The sequence below is a fragment of the Globicephala melas genome, chromosome 1 (genome assembly GCF_963455315.2).
Source record: "Globicephala melas chromosome 1, mGloMel1.2, whole genome shotgun sequence".
NCBI classification, from domain to species: Eukaryota; Metazoa; Chordata; class Mammalia; order Artiodactyla; family Delphinidae; genus Globicephala; species Globicephala melas.
Window position 1 is genome coordinate 154,374,016 of NC_083314.1, and position 18,646 is coordinate 154,392,661.

The 18,646-nt window shown below is 56.2% G+C and overlaps 1 protein-coding gene across 3 annotated transcripts in view; it reads left to right on the plus strand.

Moving 5' to 3' along the window:
* HIVEP3 (HIVEP zinc finger 3) overlaps positions 1-18,646 on the plus strand; it is a 503,275-nt gene that overhangs the window by 468,726 nt on the left and 15,903 nt on the right. For all 3 annotated transcript variants that reach the window (XM_030867473.2, XM_030867481.3, XM_060306978.1), the window contains exon 7: positions 16,818-16,993. In XM_030867473.2, coding sequence (XP_030723333.2) covers positions 16,818-16,993 — 176 coding nt within the window. The remainder of the gene's footprint in view (positions 1-16,817; positions 16,994-18,646) is intronic.

Sequence of the window (18,646 nt, forward strand, 5' to 3'; positions counted from 1 at the left end):
AAGTGTCCCCAGGGAGCCAGCCACGGGCTGAGCGGTGACCCAGGGGCTCCAGCTGGAGCTGAAGGAGGCAGCGGTGCCATGGATTCATACTGGGCAGGGGGCCGTCCCCCGCCCGGACTCCAGCGCGGTGCCCGTGGCGTCCGGTTGCTGCAAGAAAGGGCAGAGCAGTGACCACGGCTATCCGCACGCTGGTCCAGGCTCTCTTCCTTCCCCCTTCTAGGGGCCAGAGTGCCTTTAGTCAGCCAGCCCTTACCTGAGGCGGGGGAGAGGCTACTGTGAACGCAGTGGGGCTTTGCCTGGGCTCTAACAGCCCTGGGCATCCATTGTGCTGGCTCAGATCCCCACGAAGCGCCCTCACCCTTCACCCTCTTCCTTGGGCCTCCTCTGCTCAGTGTGCCTGGAAGGGCCCTCCCAGCAGGGACAACTCACTGAAAGTAGCCAGCTGGGCTCCCCCAGATGTCGGGCCAGCCCTGGCAGGAGCCCGGCCTCCTCACTTGTCTACCTAGTACAGCCATGAGATGCCCGGATGAGGGTCAAGCACCTGGTCCCCGAAGGATGGAGTGAGGAGGCGGTCTGGTTTTCAGCAGGCTCTGCACGCACCCTGACCGTCCACCGTGGGACCGGGCACCCTCTCAGCACCCCGCCTGCTGCCCGGGCCTGGGTGCTATCCCTCTGCTCACGAGGAATCAGGGTGATCGCGCCCATATCATGCTGGGAAGGTTGCTTCCGTCCTTGCAGGAATCCCTCACGTGTTTTGTCCCCTCCTTGGACTCCTGGGCCTTTGGCTTCCATCCTCCCTGGCCCACTTCATACCAGGTGATCGTGCACCTGCTTACCCAGGTGAGAGCCTCCTGCAGGCTGTGATGCAAACTGTCAGGTCGATTTCAGGCGGCACCTGGACAAATGCTCCTTGTTACATTTGTCATGTTTTATTTTAATGTCTGTTAGGAATTTGTACCCTGCACGTGCACCTGAGATTTTGTGACTGTGAGCCCTTGGGGTGAAGCTTCGCTGGGGCAGGAAGCTCAGGCTTCTGCTCAGGCAAGCCTGTCTCTGAGCTCAGACTCCTGGAAGGCCCGCGATGTGGGTCCCTGGTGTGGGTTTTGAAACATGACTCTGAGGACCATCACCGCAGGCCTTTATGCAGTTCACGGGAAGCTCACTTCCTGGGGGTCAGGTGTGGCGATAACCGGGAAGGAGGCTGGGCACGCCGGCCTGGGCTGTCTTCTATGGTCTCAGGGAAGACCACTGCGTCTGGAGTCTGACAGACCTGGGAGCCGCCCTGGCTCTGCCCTAACAGGCTGTGTGATGTGGGGCAGACTGTTAGCCCACCTGTGCAGCTGCTCCTGACCTGGAGGGTGATGGGAGCAGTGCCACCTCCTGGGGTTGAGGTGAGGACTAAATGAGAAGACGGCCTCGAACGCACCACCCCAGCGTTTGGAACCAGCATGTGTCTGGAGATGGAGCCTGGCATGCCTGGAAGGAAGCCGGCGGGGCAGGACAGAGGCAGGGATGGGTGGGGTCAGGAGCGTGGCCTCTGGGGCTGGGCCACCTGGGTTGAGTCCTTGCGCCATCACTGCTGGGTATGTGACCTGGAGCAGGTTGTTCAGCCCTTCTGGGCCTCCCTTTCTCGTCTGCAAAGTGGGGAGAGTACTGATGACACAGCCAGGGGCTGTTCTGGGGACTGAACGCTCAAAAACGGCAGCTTGGCGAGTCCCGCAACTGCGCTCCTGCACCTCCTGGCTGGCTTTGCGCCTGTGTCCATTGACCAGGAGGGCTGGGCAGTGCTCAGGAAACACCTCTGAGGACATAGCGGTGAGCTGAGCCTGAGGACGAGGTGCAGTTAACAAAGGCAGAAGGCGGGGGTGGGAAGATTGTTCCAGATGGACGAACTGGCCCAAGGCTGGAGGACCAGGGTGCTGGTGAGGCTGAGGCTGGAGGGGGAAGGGAGTGGCAGTGAGTGGGGGGCGGCCTGAGAGGACGAGAGAGATGGGTAGCCTGGGAAGGGGCCTGGGATGGAGTCACAGGTGTCACTGGGGGATGGGGAAGGACCACTGTCCCTTTTCCATCAAATGAAAGAAGCTATATCATTCATCTCATGTTTTTCGAAGGGAAAGTGGGAATGCACAAATGAAAATAACTATAAATTGTAAACACTCCACGCATTTGGGGCTATTTTGAAATCCCCAAAGCCTGGTATTCCTATAACTCCACCAGACATTTGGCCTTAAAGCCGGCTCAGAAAGAGCCCTTACTAGCTCCCCAGGTCCTTCCAAAGCACGCTGTGGTTGATTACGCCCCAGACTGTCTCCCTAGGCTCCTCTCTCGGCCCCAGCCCGACTCGCCGTACATCCCAGGCTCCTCTGCTCTTGCTGTGACCTCCACCTGGAGGGACCTCTCCTCCTCTCCAGCTCCAGATCCCCACGGTGGACTGTCCTTAGAGCCCAGGTCAAATGTCCCCATTCCACGGAGTCTCCCAGACCTTTCCCCACCCTGCCACTGCCTGCCAGACATCGCCTCCCCTTCCGAAGCCCCCGGACCTGTTATCTCACCTCATCTTGACATTTATTATTTTCCGTTTGGTTCAGACAAATGGATGTTTCCCCTGATGGCCAACGTGAGAGCCCACAGGCAGGGGAAATCCATTTCATACAAAGCGTGTACCGTTTACCACGTGTAAATTTTTCAATGTAGGCGGTGGGCCGATCACCGCGATCTGTGGCTTGCTGTGGTGCCACTGACGAGCTGTGTGGCTGAGAGCAAGTCTCTGTGCGTCTCTGGGCTCAGCTTCTTCATCTCTGGAGCAGAGGCAGCTGTCTCCGCCTCCCAGGCTGCTGTGAGGCTGGAGGACACGTGCGGCATCTGCCTCCACTCTCAGCAAACACCGAGGAGATCTGCAGGAAGCCTCAGAAGGCTCTGTTCTCATTCAGCGGCTCCGAGCTGATTCTGCATCTCGTCTGAACTTCATTCTAGCCGCGGGGTTGCCTTCTTGCCGCCGGTTGCTCTGAAAGGCCCTTCACGTGCTGTAGGTAGCGGTTGTAAGCGACGCTGCAGCCAGACAGGGCCGGCGCTGCGGGAGAGCGTCCCTCGGGCTTTCTGGAGACACGGTGTGCTGACTCAGTTCTCTGCTGGTACCGGGCCTGCTGCAGGGAGGTGCGTGGGGATGGAGTGGTCCTTTGTGAGGAGCTCACACCCAGAACCATCAGGCCCGGACCCAGGTTGGGGGCAGCAGACTCTGGCCTTCGTAGTCCTGGCTCTACTGTCCACGCCTGTGTACGTTTGAGGGGGGACCTCAGGCAACTTACTGACCTCTGGTGACCACTGATTGAGATGCAGCACATGGCCTCCTAGATGGAGCCCTGTCCCACCTGGCAGTCCCCTCGCCCTGCTGCCCCTACCCTTCCACCAGCCTACCCTACCCTCCTTTGTAGTAACAGCAGCCGTTGTCTGTTGAGGGCCTGCTGTGCCCCAGGTACAGAACTCAGCGCTAAGCACTTCACAAATAGAATTTCTAACGCTCGTCATCCCCTGCTGGATAGCACTTATATGTATACACACACACACCCCCATTCTCCAGATGAGGGGTGGAGGCTCAGAGAAACGAAGGAACTTGACCATGGTCGCTCAGGTAGTGAGAAACAGAGCAGGGATTCAAACCCAGACCTCTGTGGCTCCAAATCCTGTGTTCTTTCCTTCACAGCCCCCTGCCACTAACTGGGGACCCTGCTTTCTGCATCCTCTGACTCTCAGCCACCTGCGGGGCAAACCCCCGCTGAACCCTGTTCTTACCCCTCCATGTGCCCGTGGCCAGGCCCTGAGTGGACCCCAGTGAATGCTTATGGATACAGATGGTGATGATGGTGGTGCTTCCCCAGGGCCCGTGGTGTAGGACGGAGTTGGCAGGGGGAAGCGTCCTCTCCCCTCTCCCACTATCTCTCCATGTGCTGGAGAACCTTCCTCCCGTCAGCAGCATCTTCTACAGCCAGAAGAGCCAGAAGGGTGCGTAATCCAAAAAGGAGCCTTGAGAGATTGGTGCTTACTGGCTGTGTGACCTCGGGCAAGTTACTTTACCTCTCTGAGCCTCCGTGTCCTCATCTGAAAAAGAGGAATGCCATTACCCACCTCACCGATTTCTAGTAAGGGATAAATGAAGTCCTATAATTTGGAAGATGTCCAGTAAGTGCTGAAGGATCACAGATGTTTGGTTTGTATTATTATCACTGCTGCTCTGTCCAGTGCAGAAAAGGGCTGAGCAATAGTGTCAAGTCCAGTAGCCAGAGGCAAAGGCATCATGGGCAACTCTGTCAGACTGGAGGCCTGATCATAAAGGTGACATGGAGCTCTGACCAATGAGAGTGTTGCTTCATACTCAGGTAGACCATAAAGACCCTTCTGAGACTGTGTCAGAAGCTGTAATCTTTTGAGACTTGCAGCCCCAGGGTGAGCACTGGAATTAACAGAAACGAGGAAACCGGCTCCCAGAGGTGAAGGCTGTAAGGGGACTGAGGAGAGCAGAGCGTGACAAAGGCCACACAGGAGATGCCCCACTGTGTGAGGTGTAGTTCCCAGTCCATGAAAAGTGTCTTCAAGGAGGTTCAGAAGCTTCTGCTTGCCCTGTACATCAGATGATTCCAAAAGGGCCATGTCCCTGGTGACCAGCACCTCATTTTCGCACTCTGGGTTTGCTTTCTCACGTCCGGCGCCTGGTCATGTCTGGTTCACTGCGCTGGGAACAGATGAAGTGTTCTCTGCTAAGTGGTCAGCACATCTGCTAATCTCTGACAAGGCTTCATAGACATGGCATTTCTGAAGGCTAACCCAGCCAGCAGTGGCAACAGTCTGATCTCAACGTACGCGCTCCGGAAGCTTTCAACAGCCATGCCTCTCACCCTGTCTCGCTCTGTGCAAAGTATCCAGCCCTTCTGTCATGCTAAGAACTGTCCAAAGCATAGAAAGCTTTTAACTGAAGGGGAGGTGAGATATGATCGGTCTGCAGGAGCTCACGTCGTCCGTGGACCATTCCTGCTTGTGTCTGTGCCATGACCTCAACCCCACATTCCAGTGGTGAGGACGCTAAGTTGGCTGCAGCTTTGGTCAGTCACTTAAGGTGAGGGGTTGGTGAAAGGCTGTCTGTAGACATAAAGCTCATATGGTTCAGTCTACCAGCCCTCCCTGGGAAGTCTTGTTTCCTGTTTTTCAAGTGCAAATAACCAAATCCCTTTATTCTTAAACTTGGAATTTCTTCTAAAGCTGCTCCCCATCTTGCACCTCTATCATCCTGATATAAATCTGACAGTTCGGTTAACTTCACTGAGGCTTTCATGACCCCTGCGTTTTCTTTATTGGGCCCTGATCCTTTATCGTACTGATTTCCAGCTCAGTGACTGTGCTGTGTCCATTTAGATTCCAGCTAGACCTATTGACCTCAAGTCCAGCCTCCCTCCCAGCATAGGACTCTATTGATATTTTGCCCCAAATCTTAGAGGTCATTTAGTCTGTGCTTGCACACTGTCCATGGTCGGGAGCTCACTACCGCTCAAGCTTGCTTTGTTCCAAGTTTGTTGCTCTGGGGTTGGAAAATTCTTTTTGAAAATGAGCCCAGATCTTCCTCCCTATCTTGGTTCTGCTTGTGGACTGAGCTACCTCCCAGGAGGCTGGCAGTGGTTGCACCTGTGACCTAAGGTATCTGTGGGCAGATTTTCCATGAGCCCGGTTTCTCTTCTGCTCCCAGCTGGTGGGGAGCAGATCTCCTCAGAGCAAGGGCCAAGAAGGTGCCTGCCATCATGGGACAATTAGAATGGCCTCTCTTTCCTCTTCCCATAAGATTCGAGTCTGTGAGTCTGAGGCCTGAACACACAGCCCACTTGTGTGTTCTGCAGGTTGAAGCAGCCAGTGATGCCAGCCAGCCCCTTCTTGAGAAGGGGTCTGACGTGCCTCGCAGCAGCTACCCCAGTGCCTTCAGACGTTTGGGACAGCCTTGCCACGGTCGTTACCTCACAAGTATTCCCCAGCACAGAAATGATACCTTGCATTTATTATGGGAATTTTCTCATCTTATTTGCTTCTCAAGGCACATGAATCTCTGAGCATCGAGGAAACACTGAGGTTTCCCAGGGTGTGGTGACACAGCAGCTCGTAGCCGTTGGCCCACAGGCATTGATCAGGCACCCAGTGTCTACATGTATTTCATCAGCTGCTACCAGATGGCCTCAGTCAGGGTCCCCTCGAGCTGCTGTTGCACGCAGCCCCAGAGGGCTGCTTCCAGAGCAGGGCTGTAACTGAACACCTTCCCCATCCCCCTCTGCCCACAAGACACAGGCCAGGCTTCTGCGCCAGCCCCTGAGGTTTCTCTAAGCCAGCCTCCATTCTTGCTTCTTGCCATATAGAATCATGCCAAGGCTTCCACAGTATAATTCCTGTAACACACGCCTACCACAGAGTAAACACTCCACAAATACTAGCTGTTTCTTTTTCCATGACAAAAGAAACACCTCTGACCCTGGCTGACTTTCTTTTTAGTGTTTTTTTAGTAAAGAATAAGACATGCATTCAATCTCCAGGATCTGGTCACTTCCCCATTCTGGGCCTGTTTCCTGTCTGGGGAACAAGGAAGTGAAGCTGGGAAACTAGCTGACCATAGTCCTGCATCAGGCCGGGCTGGCTCCAGCCACAGTGGGTGCAGGGGGTGGGGGGAGCAGTCTCTGGGTGCTCTGGGCCTTCCCATCTTAAGAGGGACAACCTGGAGAGGTTGGGAAAGTCTGGGGAGGAATCTGGAATCCATCATGAGTGTGCCTGTCGGAGGCCTGGAGCAGAGAGATCTTGGGTAGAACGGCATCCTTGGGGCACTGTCGTGTGCAAAGAGGGGTTGCACTAAACAGAGCTCAGACTACAGAAGGTCAGCAACTCTAGCTTATTAGGGGGAGAGCTGCCCAGAGGCGGAAGGTGCTGCCTGGGACACCGAGGGACCCCAGGTGCCAGAGGTAGCTGCGCCCATGGTGGGGTGTGGATGGGCTGCCCTGAGAATGACCACATCAGAGGATGCACGAGGCCCCTCCCACCCAGGAAGTCAGAGGTTTTAAGGTCCTTCCGAGCATGGTTGTGCTTTAACAGTAATTTCAAATTGATTTTAAATTCACAGAACTCTTTTTTACGAAGTTCGGTGTACATAGATGCCTGTTCTGCAAAGCAGCTCAGCGTGGTGGGGCAGGTGAGGGCCCAGACCCTGCTGCTTGGTCTCCCCCGCCATGAATCCTGAGCACACTGTGAAAGTCATTGTTCTAGACCCTGCAGGTCAGGGCCTGCTGAAAGCTGGGGCACCCCCACGTAATGGGCACCTTTAAGAAGTCCACTCCTCCTCGGTAGTTTCATTTCTCTGAACACGACAGACCCAGCTTCTGGCATCCTGTCTCCCTCCCTAATCTCGCCGTCTGGTCGGAAACGGGGCCTTGGCTACATTCTTCGGACCTGAGCTGGCTTCAGCGCAGGTTGGCTGCCTGCTCGGTGGTTCTTGGGCTTCTGCACTTGGTCATGCACTGCACAGCATCTCAGCTTTATAGTATCCATTGCTTTAGAATAAAAGTCACCTCCTCTCCTTAGACCGGTGCTGGGCATCAAGACCCCTGAGCTCCTGTCTTCCGGGTAGCTGATGCCGATTGCTGATGACCCCCTAGAATGAAAACTCACACCAGGAAAAGCGAGGAAAGGGCCCAGATGGCACACACGCAAACCTGCAAAATGGACGAAGGCTGGCCTCCGTGGTGGGAGTCCCGGAAGGTGTAAAAGAAGGCTCCTGACTGGCTCTCCCCTCCTGCCCCTGTCAGACAGCCCCAACTTCTCAAATCTGTGTCCTCTTTCCGCCCGCCCTTGCCTCTGCCGCGGCTGGGGCTCTAGACAACTACAACACCACTCCCCAGCTTCCAGGCCTGTCAGCCCACACCATCCTCCACCCTGCACCAGACGGGGGCTCCCAAAGCAGGAGTCTCACCAGTCAGACCCGACTCACCCGGAAAGACTGGGGTGAAAAGCATTTCTTCTGCAAAAGCCACCTAAGGCCCACCCTGCTGGTCCTCCTCTGATCCTCCACGGCACTTGGTACGTTGTCTGGGTTACGGATTCTACCTCTTTGTTTTACAGTCCTTTAAGTAGCTGTTATTCACACTCAAGACTGAGATCAGAGTCTTATTTAGCTTTGCGTTTCTGGGCCAGGCTCAGACCAGGTCTTAGTAAGTATTGTTGAGTAAATACAAAGAATACTGCTTAAAATAGACCCTCCGCTGGTGGGCTCTGAGCCCGTGCTTGTGTTACATATGTGCCGTGGAATTCCGGGCACAGCAGGCCTGTCCCTGGACAGCACATTAAATGCCCTCCATCCCGGATGTAGTGATGTGATACGATTTCTGCAGAACCCTGACAAAACAGGAGTCTGGGATGTGCCCAGAACCCGGCGTGAACTTCCCCCATGACCCACAGCTCAGCCTCCCCAGTACATTTGTCACCAAGGGGTGTGTTCCCGACCTCTTGGCAACTGAATATTTTTAGCAAATACACAGCTCAGTGCCAACTGGCACTTGCTCCTCTTCCCACAGACATCCCTTCCTTTTTGAGCTTCACCCGGAGAGCAGCGCGTCACTGCAGACAAGCTGGTGGGCTCGCTGGGGCCGGACCTCCTGGGGGGCCAGTGACCGCCAGGAGCGGACCCTGAGCCTCACTTCATGGGACACAGGCTGCCCGCAAAAGCGGGCCTCCGAGCAACAGTGCGGACGTTTCTGGCCGCGTCTTCCTCTCGCTTCGCATGATTATATCCGAGCTGTGTGCCCCTGGGGGAAAGCATATTCGGCCACAAGATCATAATAAAAACAGACATTTGACAAGACTTTAAAATATCCAAATTTGGAGAAGAGGTGACAGTTTTATGATAAAATATTGATCTATGAAAACGTCAATAATATACATGCAGAACAGCCTCCTAGGAGCTCAGATGAGGAAGGTCACTCGGAGGTCATTGAGATTATCCCCTCATTTAAGAGAAAAATGAAGCTTGGTGGAAAGAGAAGTCATGGGTTTGAAGGTCAGACAGGCATCTACTGGCCGCATGACCTTGGGGAAATCTCTTTGAGCCAGAAGTTTAGCTCTGGGCTATTTCTGCCTCTCCTATTTTATTTGCCTTAAACTGTGTTTAAGAGTTAAAAGAGGAGATTTTTAAAATATATATTTATTTATTTATTTTTGGCTGCGTCAGATCTTAGTTGCGGCATGCGGGATTTTTGTTGCAGCTTGTGGGCTCTTCGTTGCAGCGCGTGGGCTTAGTTGTCCTGCGGCATGCGGGATCTTAGTTCCCCAATCAGGGATCGAACCGACGTCCCCCTGCATTGAGAGGCGGATTCTTAACCACTGGACCACCAGGGAAGTCCCAAAAGAGGAGATTTTAAGTCTTAGAATTTAATAGCAATTAAGCACCTGGTAACTTTGTAATACGTGACCTGGTTTCAAATTCTGACTCTGTTAACTTACCGGCTGTGTGACCTTTGGCAGGTTACTTAACCTCTCTGTGACTCCATTTTCTTATGTGTACATTGGGATGATTAGAGTCCCTGCATCAGGGGGCTGCCTTGTGGTTTAAATGAGGAAAGGTATGCAAAGCATTTAAAATACTGGTTGGCACACAGTAAGAGCTATATAAGTGTACGCTAATATTATTAGTTTTCTAAAAATCTGGATTTGTGGTTTTCTTGAAAACCTGGAAGATCTGACAGCCTCATACAACACTTGGCTGGAAAGGTGTGTCCACTGTTCCTTTAGCGAGGGACTGTGCGCTGCCTTCCAGCTCACTTTAATCCCGACCCCTCCCCCCTCCTTATACCTCCTCTGTTTTGCACAGTCATGTGGCCAGCTCACCCCACCCTCCCATCTAGTGTCCTGAGCCTCCATTTGGTCAGGAATGAATATATCTATTTATATTTTTTGGATAAATATGGAATATTTGAAGGATAAATATATGCATTTTACAGCATTGTTACAGGAGCAAACAGGCTAATACGCTGAAAGCTGCCTCTATCAGTGAGCTGCCATAACCACTCATTCCCTCCTGCTCTAGGGCCTCCCAGCACTAGCGATGGGGAGCTCACTACCTCATAGAGCAGCTTCATCGCTGAGTCTTCGTCATATGCTGAGTCCAAGAACAACAACTCACCCATCATCTTGCCTGAAATGCCATTTAATTTCCACCGCATCCCCTCTTTTGGAATCTGGAGCAGAGGATGTGTCACCTCCTTCGGGAGCTGTGCTCTGAGTTCCCAAGTGCTGGGTGGAAGCTTCAGGTTTCAGAAATGCCTGCCAAGAGTCTAGAGCCACAGCCCAAGGGGTCATGTGCTGAATGATCGAGAGTCAGGCAGCTCAGCATCTCCAGTTGCAGGATTGGAAGAGACGCGGCTGAAGGCAGGAGGGCAGACTGTGTCACGCATAAGAGCGCTGGGGTCAGACCTGGGTTCCAGTCCCTGCCTTGCCACTTTCTAGCTGCCTTGTGACTTTGGGCAAGACACACAACCTCTCTGTTTCTGTGTCCTTCTCCATTAGATGAAAATAATAAGACCCTCCTGATTAAGGGGTTGTGCAAGATTCTTTTTTATTTTCCTTTGAGTCCGTGAGTCTTAGACCTACAGCATAAGAATGAAAAGAGATCCAGAAGATTCTGGCAGCTCCACACCCCTCCTGGCAGCCTCACTTACCTCCTGACCCAAGGCAGTGGAACAGAAAGCTGCTTCCATGGGAGGGTCCAGGACCCCTGGTGCTGCGTGACCTCAGGCAGTCAAGCTCAGGGCCCCTTTAAGACATTCTGGAATCCACAGAAACAGCTCTTTTTTTTTTTTAAGAACAAAACCAAGCATTTTCCAGACTGGCTGACATCCCTGGCTTGTCAGATCAGCAGAAGACGGGCAGGTGGTGGGGCTCAAAGAGCCATGAGTCAGCGGTACCCAGGCGGTGAACTGTCTTGCAGGCTCAGAACAGGCAGGAGGCTTGGCGGGCGCTTCTTCACCGGGTGAAGGGCAACCTGTGACACAGGCCTCCTAGGGCAGCCTTGGGTGGAGGGTGGGGGGGGCCAGCAGACCTAGGAGACAGGACCATGCCCCTGGGGTCCCCACCATGCTTTTCTGGCTTCCTTCCCTGGCTCTTTGCATGGCATTTTTCTGCAGCTGTCAACACCCTCGGTCCCACCCAGAGCTGGTGGCCTTTCAGGAAGGGCTGCAGGGAGAGTGATGCCGTTCTCATCTGTCTGTGGTGTTACAGGACCCTGAGAATCTCCATGAAGGAAGGTGCTAAGGAAACTTGGTCAGCATCACCTAAAAGCATCCGTGCAGCGTCGGTGCGGGGACGGGGATAAGTGGAAAGATCGCTGATGGTGTGATCTTGGCCATGTCACTTGAACTCTTTGGGCCTTGGTTCACATTTCTATAAAATGGAGACAATGGCAAAGGGCTGATGGGAGGACTGAATGACGTCAGGCATGTGGCGGTGGTTGGTGTATCTCAGGGCAAAGTTTGACTATTCCCAAGGGAGGGGAAATGACTTACCCAAGGTCACCCAGCAAGTTCACACAGGAGCCAGAACTCAGACCCAGGTCTCATGCTGACTTCTACCTTCTGACTTCTAGCGCAGTGGTTCCTACCAGAGAGTGGGGAGTGTCCAGCCAGCCAGTCCACCATGGTTACAGGGGCACTGGCTGTGTGCCGCGTCCATGGGGAGCCCACGGTGTCAGGCTGAACTTGTGCTCAGGGACTCTTGGAGTGGGAGCGTCTCCGCTGAGAGTCTCTAGCAGACGCGAGGAAAGAAGGCCTTGGCTTGGCTTTCCTCTGTGCGGCGATGAGGACCGAGCACTTGCTGGGTACCAGGCACTGAGCTAGGCCCTGGGGATGCTCTAGTGAATGAGGCAGAGGTGCCCTCCGCATGGGGTTCATGGGGACTACGCTGTGAGAGGCCACACAGTACACACAGCTTGACAGGCACTGTGAAGGAGGAGTGGCGGGACCCCCAGGCCCAGGGGTGTGGGAGAGGGCTCCGAAGGAAGGGGCCTTTCGGCAAAGCCCTGAAGGAAAGAGGAGCTGGTCAGTAGCAGGCGGAGGGGAGGGCGAAGGCCAGAGGAAAGGGACTGGGAGGCACGGGATGATGTTCAGTGTTGTTGATGGGGAAGTGCAGGTAAGAGAAGAGCTGGGCCAGCTGGTGCCCGGGGCCTTCTGCGCCCGTTGAGTGAGGGGCGGGGCTTTATCCTGAGAGCGGTGGGAGGAGCATTGGATGGTGGGCCCTGGGCTGGGAGGAGTGTATTTGGGGAGAGCCCCCTCTGGATGTTTTGTGAGGAAAGGATGCTGCGGGTTAGGAGAGGGGATGGTGGCCTGGGCTAGTGGTGGCAAGGAGGTGGGCCTCCCTGGAGCATATGTGGGACGCGGCATTGACGGGCTGTGGTGATGGAGTGACAATGAAGACTGAAGGAAGTAGAGGCACCAGGGACGCTGGCCTGGCCACCATGGGATGCGCATGCCGTTTACTGACACGGGGACCCAGGAGGCGGTAGTACAGGTGGGGGGACGTGGAAACATGGTTCAGGGCACGTGGGCTGTGAGGTGCCTAAAGACCACCAGGGAGACGCCGAGGGGGCAGTTGGATGCAGAGCAGAGGGGTCAGAGCTGGAGAGAGAGACGGGAGCCATCAGCATCCAGGTGGAAAGTCAGGCGTGTGCGGGGAAGCTCACCTGGGGGAAGGTGTGCGGGGAGAAGAGTGCAGGTTGGTGCCTGGGGAACACCAGCATGGGAGGCGGGGGTCAAAGAAGGAACTTGCAGAAGAGACCCGGTCACCAAGCCAACAGGTGTCTCCAGAGGGCGAGCAACAGGGCAATAACGCCTCTGCCACTTGGATTTAGCACCCTGTGTTGTTGGCAAGAACAGTCAGCAGGGAAGCTGGGCTGGGGCAGTGAGGAGGCATGACTCTGCCAGCGTGACGGCCCCTTCCAGACTCGGGCTGAGAAGGGAAGCAGACGGAGCGGTCGCTGGAGTGGGCTGAGGTCCGGGGGACTTTGGGGTTGGTTTGTACCAAGAGAATTGAGCTTGCGTCCGTGTTGGTGAGATGTGTCCGAAGGCGGAGACCTGAAGCTGCTGGGGAGAGGGTGGGACCTTATAGAGAGGGGCCTTGCACAGGCTGGAGGGGCTGACCGTGAGCTGGGAAGCTGAGGGTCCAGCTCACAGTGGACAGCTGCCCCATACCTGTCCCTGGACTTGGCCCTTTGGGAACCACAAAGCTGTACAACCCCAGTGGCCTTCAAGGAGCAGAGAAGTCAACAGGCTCCAGGCTGGCCAACCAGGACTGCTCTCTTCAAGTCTCAAGACCCGCAGTGGCCACCCTCCTCCAGATAGCCACAACCTGGACCCTCCTGGCCGCCTCTTCCTCTAACCTCTTTTCTCTGGCTCCCAAATCACATTCTCTCCTGGTTCTCTACCAGGAGATCTCTGCTTGGGGTGGCTTTTAGTGCCATCTTTCCCCCGCCCTTACATTTGGGTGCCTCCTGGGCCCTCTCATTGCCCTCTTCCTGTTCTCATACTCTCTTGATCTCAACCTACCTGCCCCAAAGCCCGTCCATCCCCCACAAGGGGTGACATGCGCTAAAACAGTCTGCTAGGAGGCCACCCAGACACGCGTGTGAGGGGAGGGACGAGGGCTTCATCATTTCCCAGTCCTCAGAGTCTGGAAACGAGGGGCCCTGCACTCTCTCCCCCGTCCCATCTCCAGCCGAGCCGGAAGCTCTCAGGACCCAGATCCCAGCCACCTGGCCTCTCACGCGGCCTCCAGGGATCACTTGGGGTCATAGCGGGAAGTGTCAATAGCTTTCAGGAGCCTCCTGGGGCGGCTGGCCCACCCGCTGGGCCTCAGCGCCGATCTACGTGTCCCATCCTGAGTCCCATGGATTTCCAGCTGTGTACTGGACATTTCCTTAACTCACACTCAGCCGTTAAGGACAAGGGTCCCGTATCGCTTCTCTCTAAGCCCGCGGATGGTACCACCTGAGCTGGCCAAGCTGAAAACTTTCGATCTTTGTTACTCCTTCATGGTGGCCCCTGCGTCATCCAGGTGGCCACCAAGGCCTGTAGATTCTACGTCCAGAAGGACTTGAATCTCTGTCCTAGAACACGTGCCTTGTACCCAGATTCTAAGCCTCTCTTCTTCCAGACCATTCCCTATGGTGCCAAGGAAGCATCTTCTCTTTAGACTTTGTTTATCTTTAATAAAACTTTGATCAAGTCTCAGCTTCTTAGCATGGCATTCAAGGCCGACGGTGACCCAGCCTGTCCTGCCCACCAAACACTCCAGGCCTCTTAGCACCCGTGCCTTTGCTTCTGGGGTCCCTGCCTGGGGTCCTCCCTTCCCGCCTCCGTCTCTCAGCATCCTCTCTGGCCCCTTCCAGCCCAGGCTCCTCCTTTGTGCTACCCAGCAGGTTGTGCAGGTTGTGGAGTGTGACAGAGTGGTATCTGGGGTTACATACATGCCTCCCCACCCCACCGCCAAGTCAGGGCACCACCCACAGAGGGTCAAGCGAGTCCTTTCTCTGTGTGTGTGTGTGTCTCCATTCAGGCGACCGCAGGTGGTTTAAGCTCGCTGTGGAAGGAGAACGAAGGGGCTGAGAACAGCCAAGGTAGACGGACCCTAATGCCTTCTTCTGAATTGGCTTGAGCACAGGGGGAATCCCACATGTGGTACAAGTCAGGGCGGCTGTGGGCCTGGGTAGGAGGGGGTGAAGGACGGGGGACCCCGACAGCGCCATCATCCTTGGAAGTGGGGGGCTGTCACGGACCCGCCAAGCAGAGCCAGGTGGAGGTTGGTGTCCAGTGCCAAGGGGAAACCAAGCCATCCTCGCTTCTTTGTTCTCCAGATGGGAAAAGGGCACCCCAGCTCAGACTGGGTCCCCAGGGGACAAAGGGACCTAGGCATTAAAACCCAGGTAGCTGGCTGAGGTCTGGGGGGCGTGCTGCGTGAGGGTGAACTGCTGGCATGGGGAGGCGAGACACCCCCTGCCTGCCCCCAGGGCGGTCTCCCTAAGAGCAAAATGAGTCCCTCTCCCCTTAGCCCCCCATGGCCTTCCACGCCTCCCCTTGAAAGCAAGACGGTGCTTTGTCCTGGATCAGGGCAAGAGTTGGCCCCCAGCCTGAGGACTGGGCGCCTAAAACTGGCCCATCGGGACCCGTAATAGGAAGAAACGGTGGTTTTAGACAACTTGAGAGGCACCGGTTGGCCAAAGCTGAGGCGATCCACTTGTGCTCTTGGAGAGCAGTCCGTGCGTGAGTGTGTGGGCACATGCGTGTGTGTGTGTGTGAGAGAGAGTGTGTGTCACTGTGTGGGTGGGGTGAGTGTGCCAGTGTGTGTGTCAGTGTGTGAGTGTGAGTGCATGTGTTTGTGTGTGAGAGTGGGGAGGTGGTGTGTGTGTGAGTGTGTGTGTATGTGTGTTGGTGATAGCTGTGCCGCTGCCTGCCAGCTCCCTCCCTCAGAGTTCCCTCCTGCAAGCCCATCCTTGTGGCATCCTCTCAGCTGTAAGCTGATGGCCCCAGTGGAGCAGGACTGAGTCCCAGCCGCTGTCACGTCCTCACCTCCCCCCAAACCCCTTCCTGCCTCTCTGCACCACCCCACCCCCGAGTTTGGGTGCCAACTCCTGGCCAGGGCCTGATGTGCGGGGTGAGTGTGGGCACAGGCAGGCCTCCTGCAGGCCAAGAGACCACACCTCCCCCAAGGCACCCGCGCCTTCAGATCCCCAGGCCTCGTGAGTCAGAAAGCTCTTCTCCTGGATATGCCAGGATCCCCTCCCTGGACCCCGTCGCAGCCTTCCATGTCCCCATCGAGACACTCACACATCCACAGCATTAGGCCAGCGTGGCATTTCGACAAGTAGGGTATCAAGTGAGCCTGTGAGACTCGTGGGTTCCTTCCGAGTGGAATTAGAACATTCTGATTCTGGGCCACGAGCGCAGTGGCGCTGAGGCCCAGCGGGTGGGCCAGCCGCCCCAGGAGGCTCCTGAAAGCTATTGACACTTCCCGCTATGACCCCAAGTGATCCCTGGAGGCCATGTGAGAGGCCAGGTGGCTGGAATCTGGGTCCTGAGAGCTCTGGCTCGGCTGGAGATGAGACGGGGGAGAGAGTGCAGGGCCCCTGGTTTCCAGTCTGAGGACTGGGAAATGATGAAGCCCTCGTCCCTCCCCTCACACGCGTGACTGGGTGGCCTCCTAGCAGACTGTTCCAGCGCGTGTCGCCCCTCGTGGGGTACGCACAGGCTTTGGGGCGGGCAGGTTCAACTCAAGTTCTGTCCGTTTCTGGCTGTGGGAGCCTCAGGCTCTTAAGGGCTCTTCGTGGAGACTGTGATTGAATTCGGGCAACGTGCCCAGCACAGAGTGAGCACTCCGTCGATGGCGGCTACCAGAGCTGTGGTCGTTATCTGTTTTACTCTGTTACACGGTGGCCCAGAGCGGCTGCTCTTTGGGAGCAGAAGCCGGCACCGGGGCCGGGTCTGGACCAGAGGCCCTCTGTGCCCCTGCGGCTTCCCTCCTGGCAGGGAGCACCAGAGTCTGCCGCCTCCGAGGGAGAGAAGGGGGCAGCCTCCCTGTGTGAGGGCAGGGCAGGTGCAGGGCTCCGTGGCGGATCCCCCCACCCGTGGTTCTCTTTGCTCCGCGTCTGCCTCTCCCGATGCCCCTAAGGGCTGGATGCAGCCAGGAAGCGCGCGCATCTTCTGAGGTGGGAACCTGCCTCTTCTCCTACTTTTTTGTTCCTTTACCATGACGCCTGTTGCTCATAGGTACAAATCAAACGAAGAGTATGTATATGTGCGAGGCCGCGGCCGAGGGAAGTATGTTTGTGAGGAGTGTGGAATTCGCTGCAAGAAGCCCAGCATGCTGAAGAAACACATCCGCACCCACACTGACGTCCGGCCCTATGTGTGCAAGCACTGTCACTTTGCTTTTAAAACCAAAGGTAAGAGACGGTCAGCGGGGCACTGGCCCTGCCCGCTGCAGGGAGCTCCCCTCTGGGAGCCCCAGCACAGAGCCCGGGGTCCGGACCTCTCTGCCTGGGGCCTGGGCACCCCCGATTCCTGGGCTCCCCAGTGACAGAGCAGCCGCCTCCAGACTGGGCAGTGGCACCCCTCGGCTGCCCTGCCCGTGCTTTTGGATCCCACGCCGGCCCCTCCACCCTCCACCCGTGCGATTCCCACCACGGCCAGGCGGTGGCACTCTCGCACACAGTTCCTGGTTTTGTATTTGATCTCATCACCCCTTCCTTCTGCATGTCTCCTTAGCCCGTTATCCACCGACCCGATGAGCTCCAGCATCCACACTGGTCACTGCCGCTCTTGAGTTTGGAAATCCTTTCCACCCCGAGCCACTTAACACACTCGCATGGTCACCTCTCATGCCACACTTTGCCCCTGCCTCCACCCCGCCTCACCACTCAGACCACGTTCCTGCCCCGTCCAGCTTCTCTGCACCTCTTGACACAGGGCCGGGCTCTCCCCGACCCCCCGAACGGCAGCCCTGTCATTCCTGCCCCCGACACTGCACAGCAGGGTCAGCTCAGGCTCTGTGAAAGGAAGGAAGACTGGCCGGTGAGGGTACGCAACCAGAGCGCTGTGATGGGTGATGGAGGTGGCCAGGGCCACTGCAGCCACCCAGGACCCGGGTGTGGACCAGTGAGGCTGTGTCCACGAGACGCGGACCGAGCTCGTCTCTGCTCCTTCCATCGGCTGCTCCCGCAGGGCAGGCAGGAAAGGCATCGCAACCCGCTTCTTCCTTCCTAGTAGCTGAGCAGACTGAGGTGCCTCAGAGGGAAGCCTGGAGCTCTCGAGCCCCTGGTGGCTTCAGCCTCTCGTGCTTCGCAGTTTCCTGGCTCAGGGTTGGGCACGAGGGTCCTGCCTTCTCCTTTGGGCAAGTTGGGGGCCTCCACACCAGCCCCCACCAGAGCCACGTGGTTTTTCAGTAGCTGGAACTGGAGAGCTTTGACGCCTGTTGACCTTCCTTTTGTTGGCAAAGCTGCTCCCAGAAAGAGCAGTGGGCAGTGGCTCTGAGGAGGGCCCCTCCGGGTCTTTGAGCCTTCCTTACTTCCCCCTCCTCTTGCTGGTCCCTTCCGTTCTCTTGGTGCTAGGTCAGGGGGCAGTTTATCTCATCCCCTCGCTCGTGGCCCCCTCTCTGACCGGGTGCCCATCTCTGGTCTCCTGACCCCGTTAGGCTGCCCTCCATTGTCCTCTCACCATCATTCTCAACTGGAGCTCAAACTTTCCCACCAAGGTTTTGGTTTGCATAGAGGTGAGCATCCTCCTTCCTCGCCCTGACCCTCTTCTTTCTTGGTGTCTCGTCAGCAGCATTCCAAAGGGCATTCAGAGAGAACTGGTAGGCCTGGAGCCCTGCTGTGTCCAGGACAGCTCACCTAGCATGCCTCAGTCCTGGTCGTGGGCTCTGTCCCACACACGCCCCCTACAACCCCGCTTTCTCTGGCCTTAGGCGGCCAGTTGGGACTTTATGATGGAGAGAGATGGGAATAATCCCTCAACAGTTCAAATAACGGCCTTTGACTCTGAACACCAAAAACCTTTTTGTCCAAGCCCCACTTGACGGCGCAGAAAATGGGTCCCTC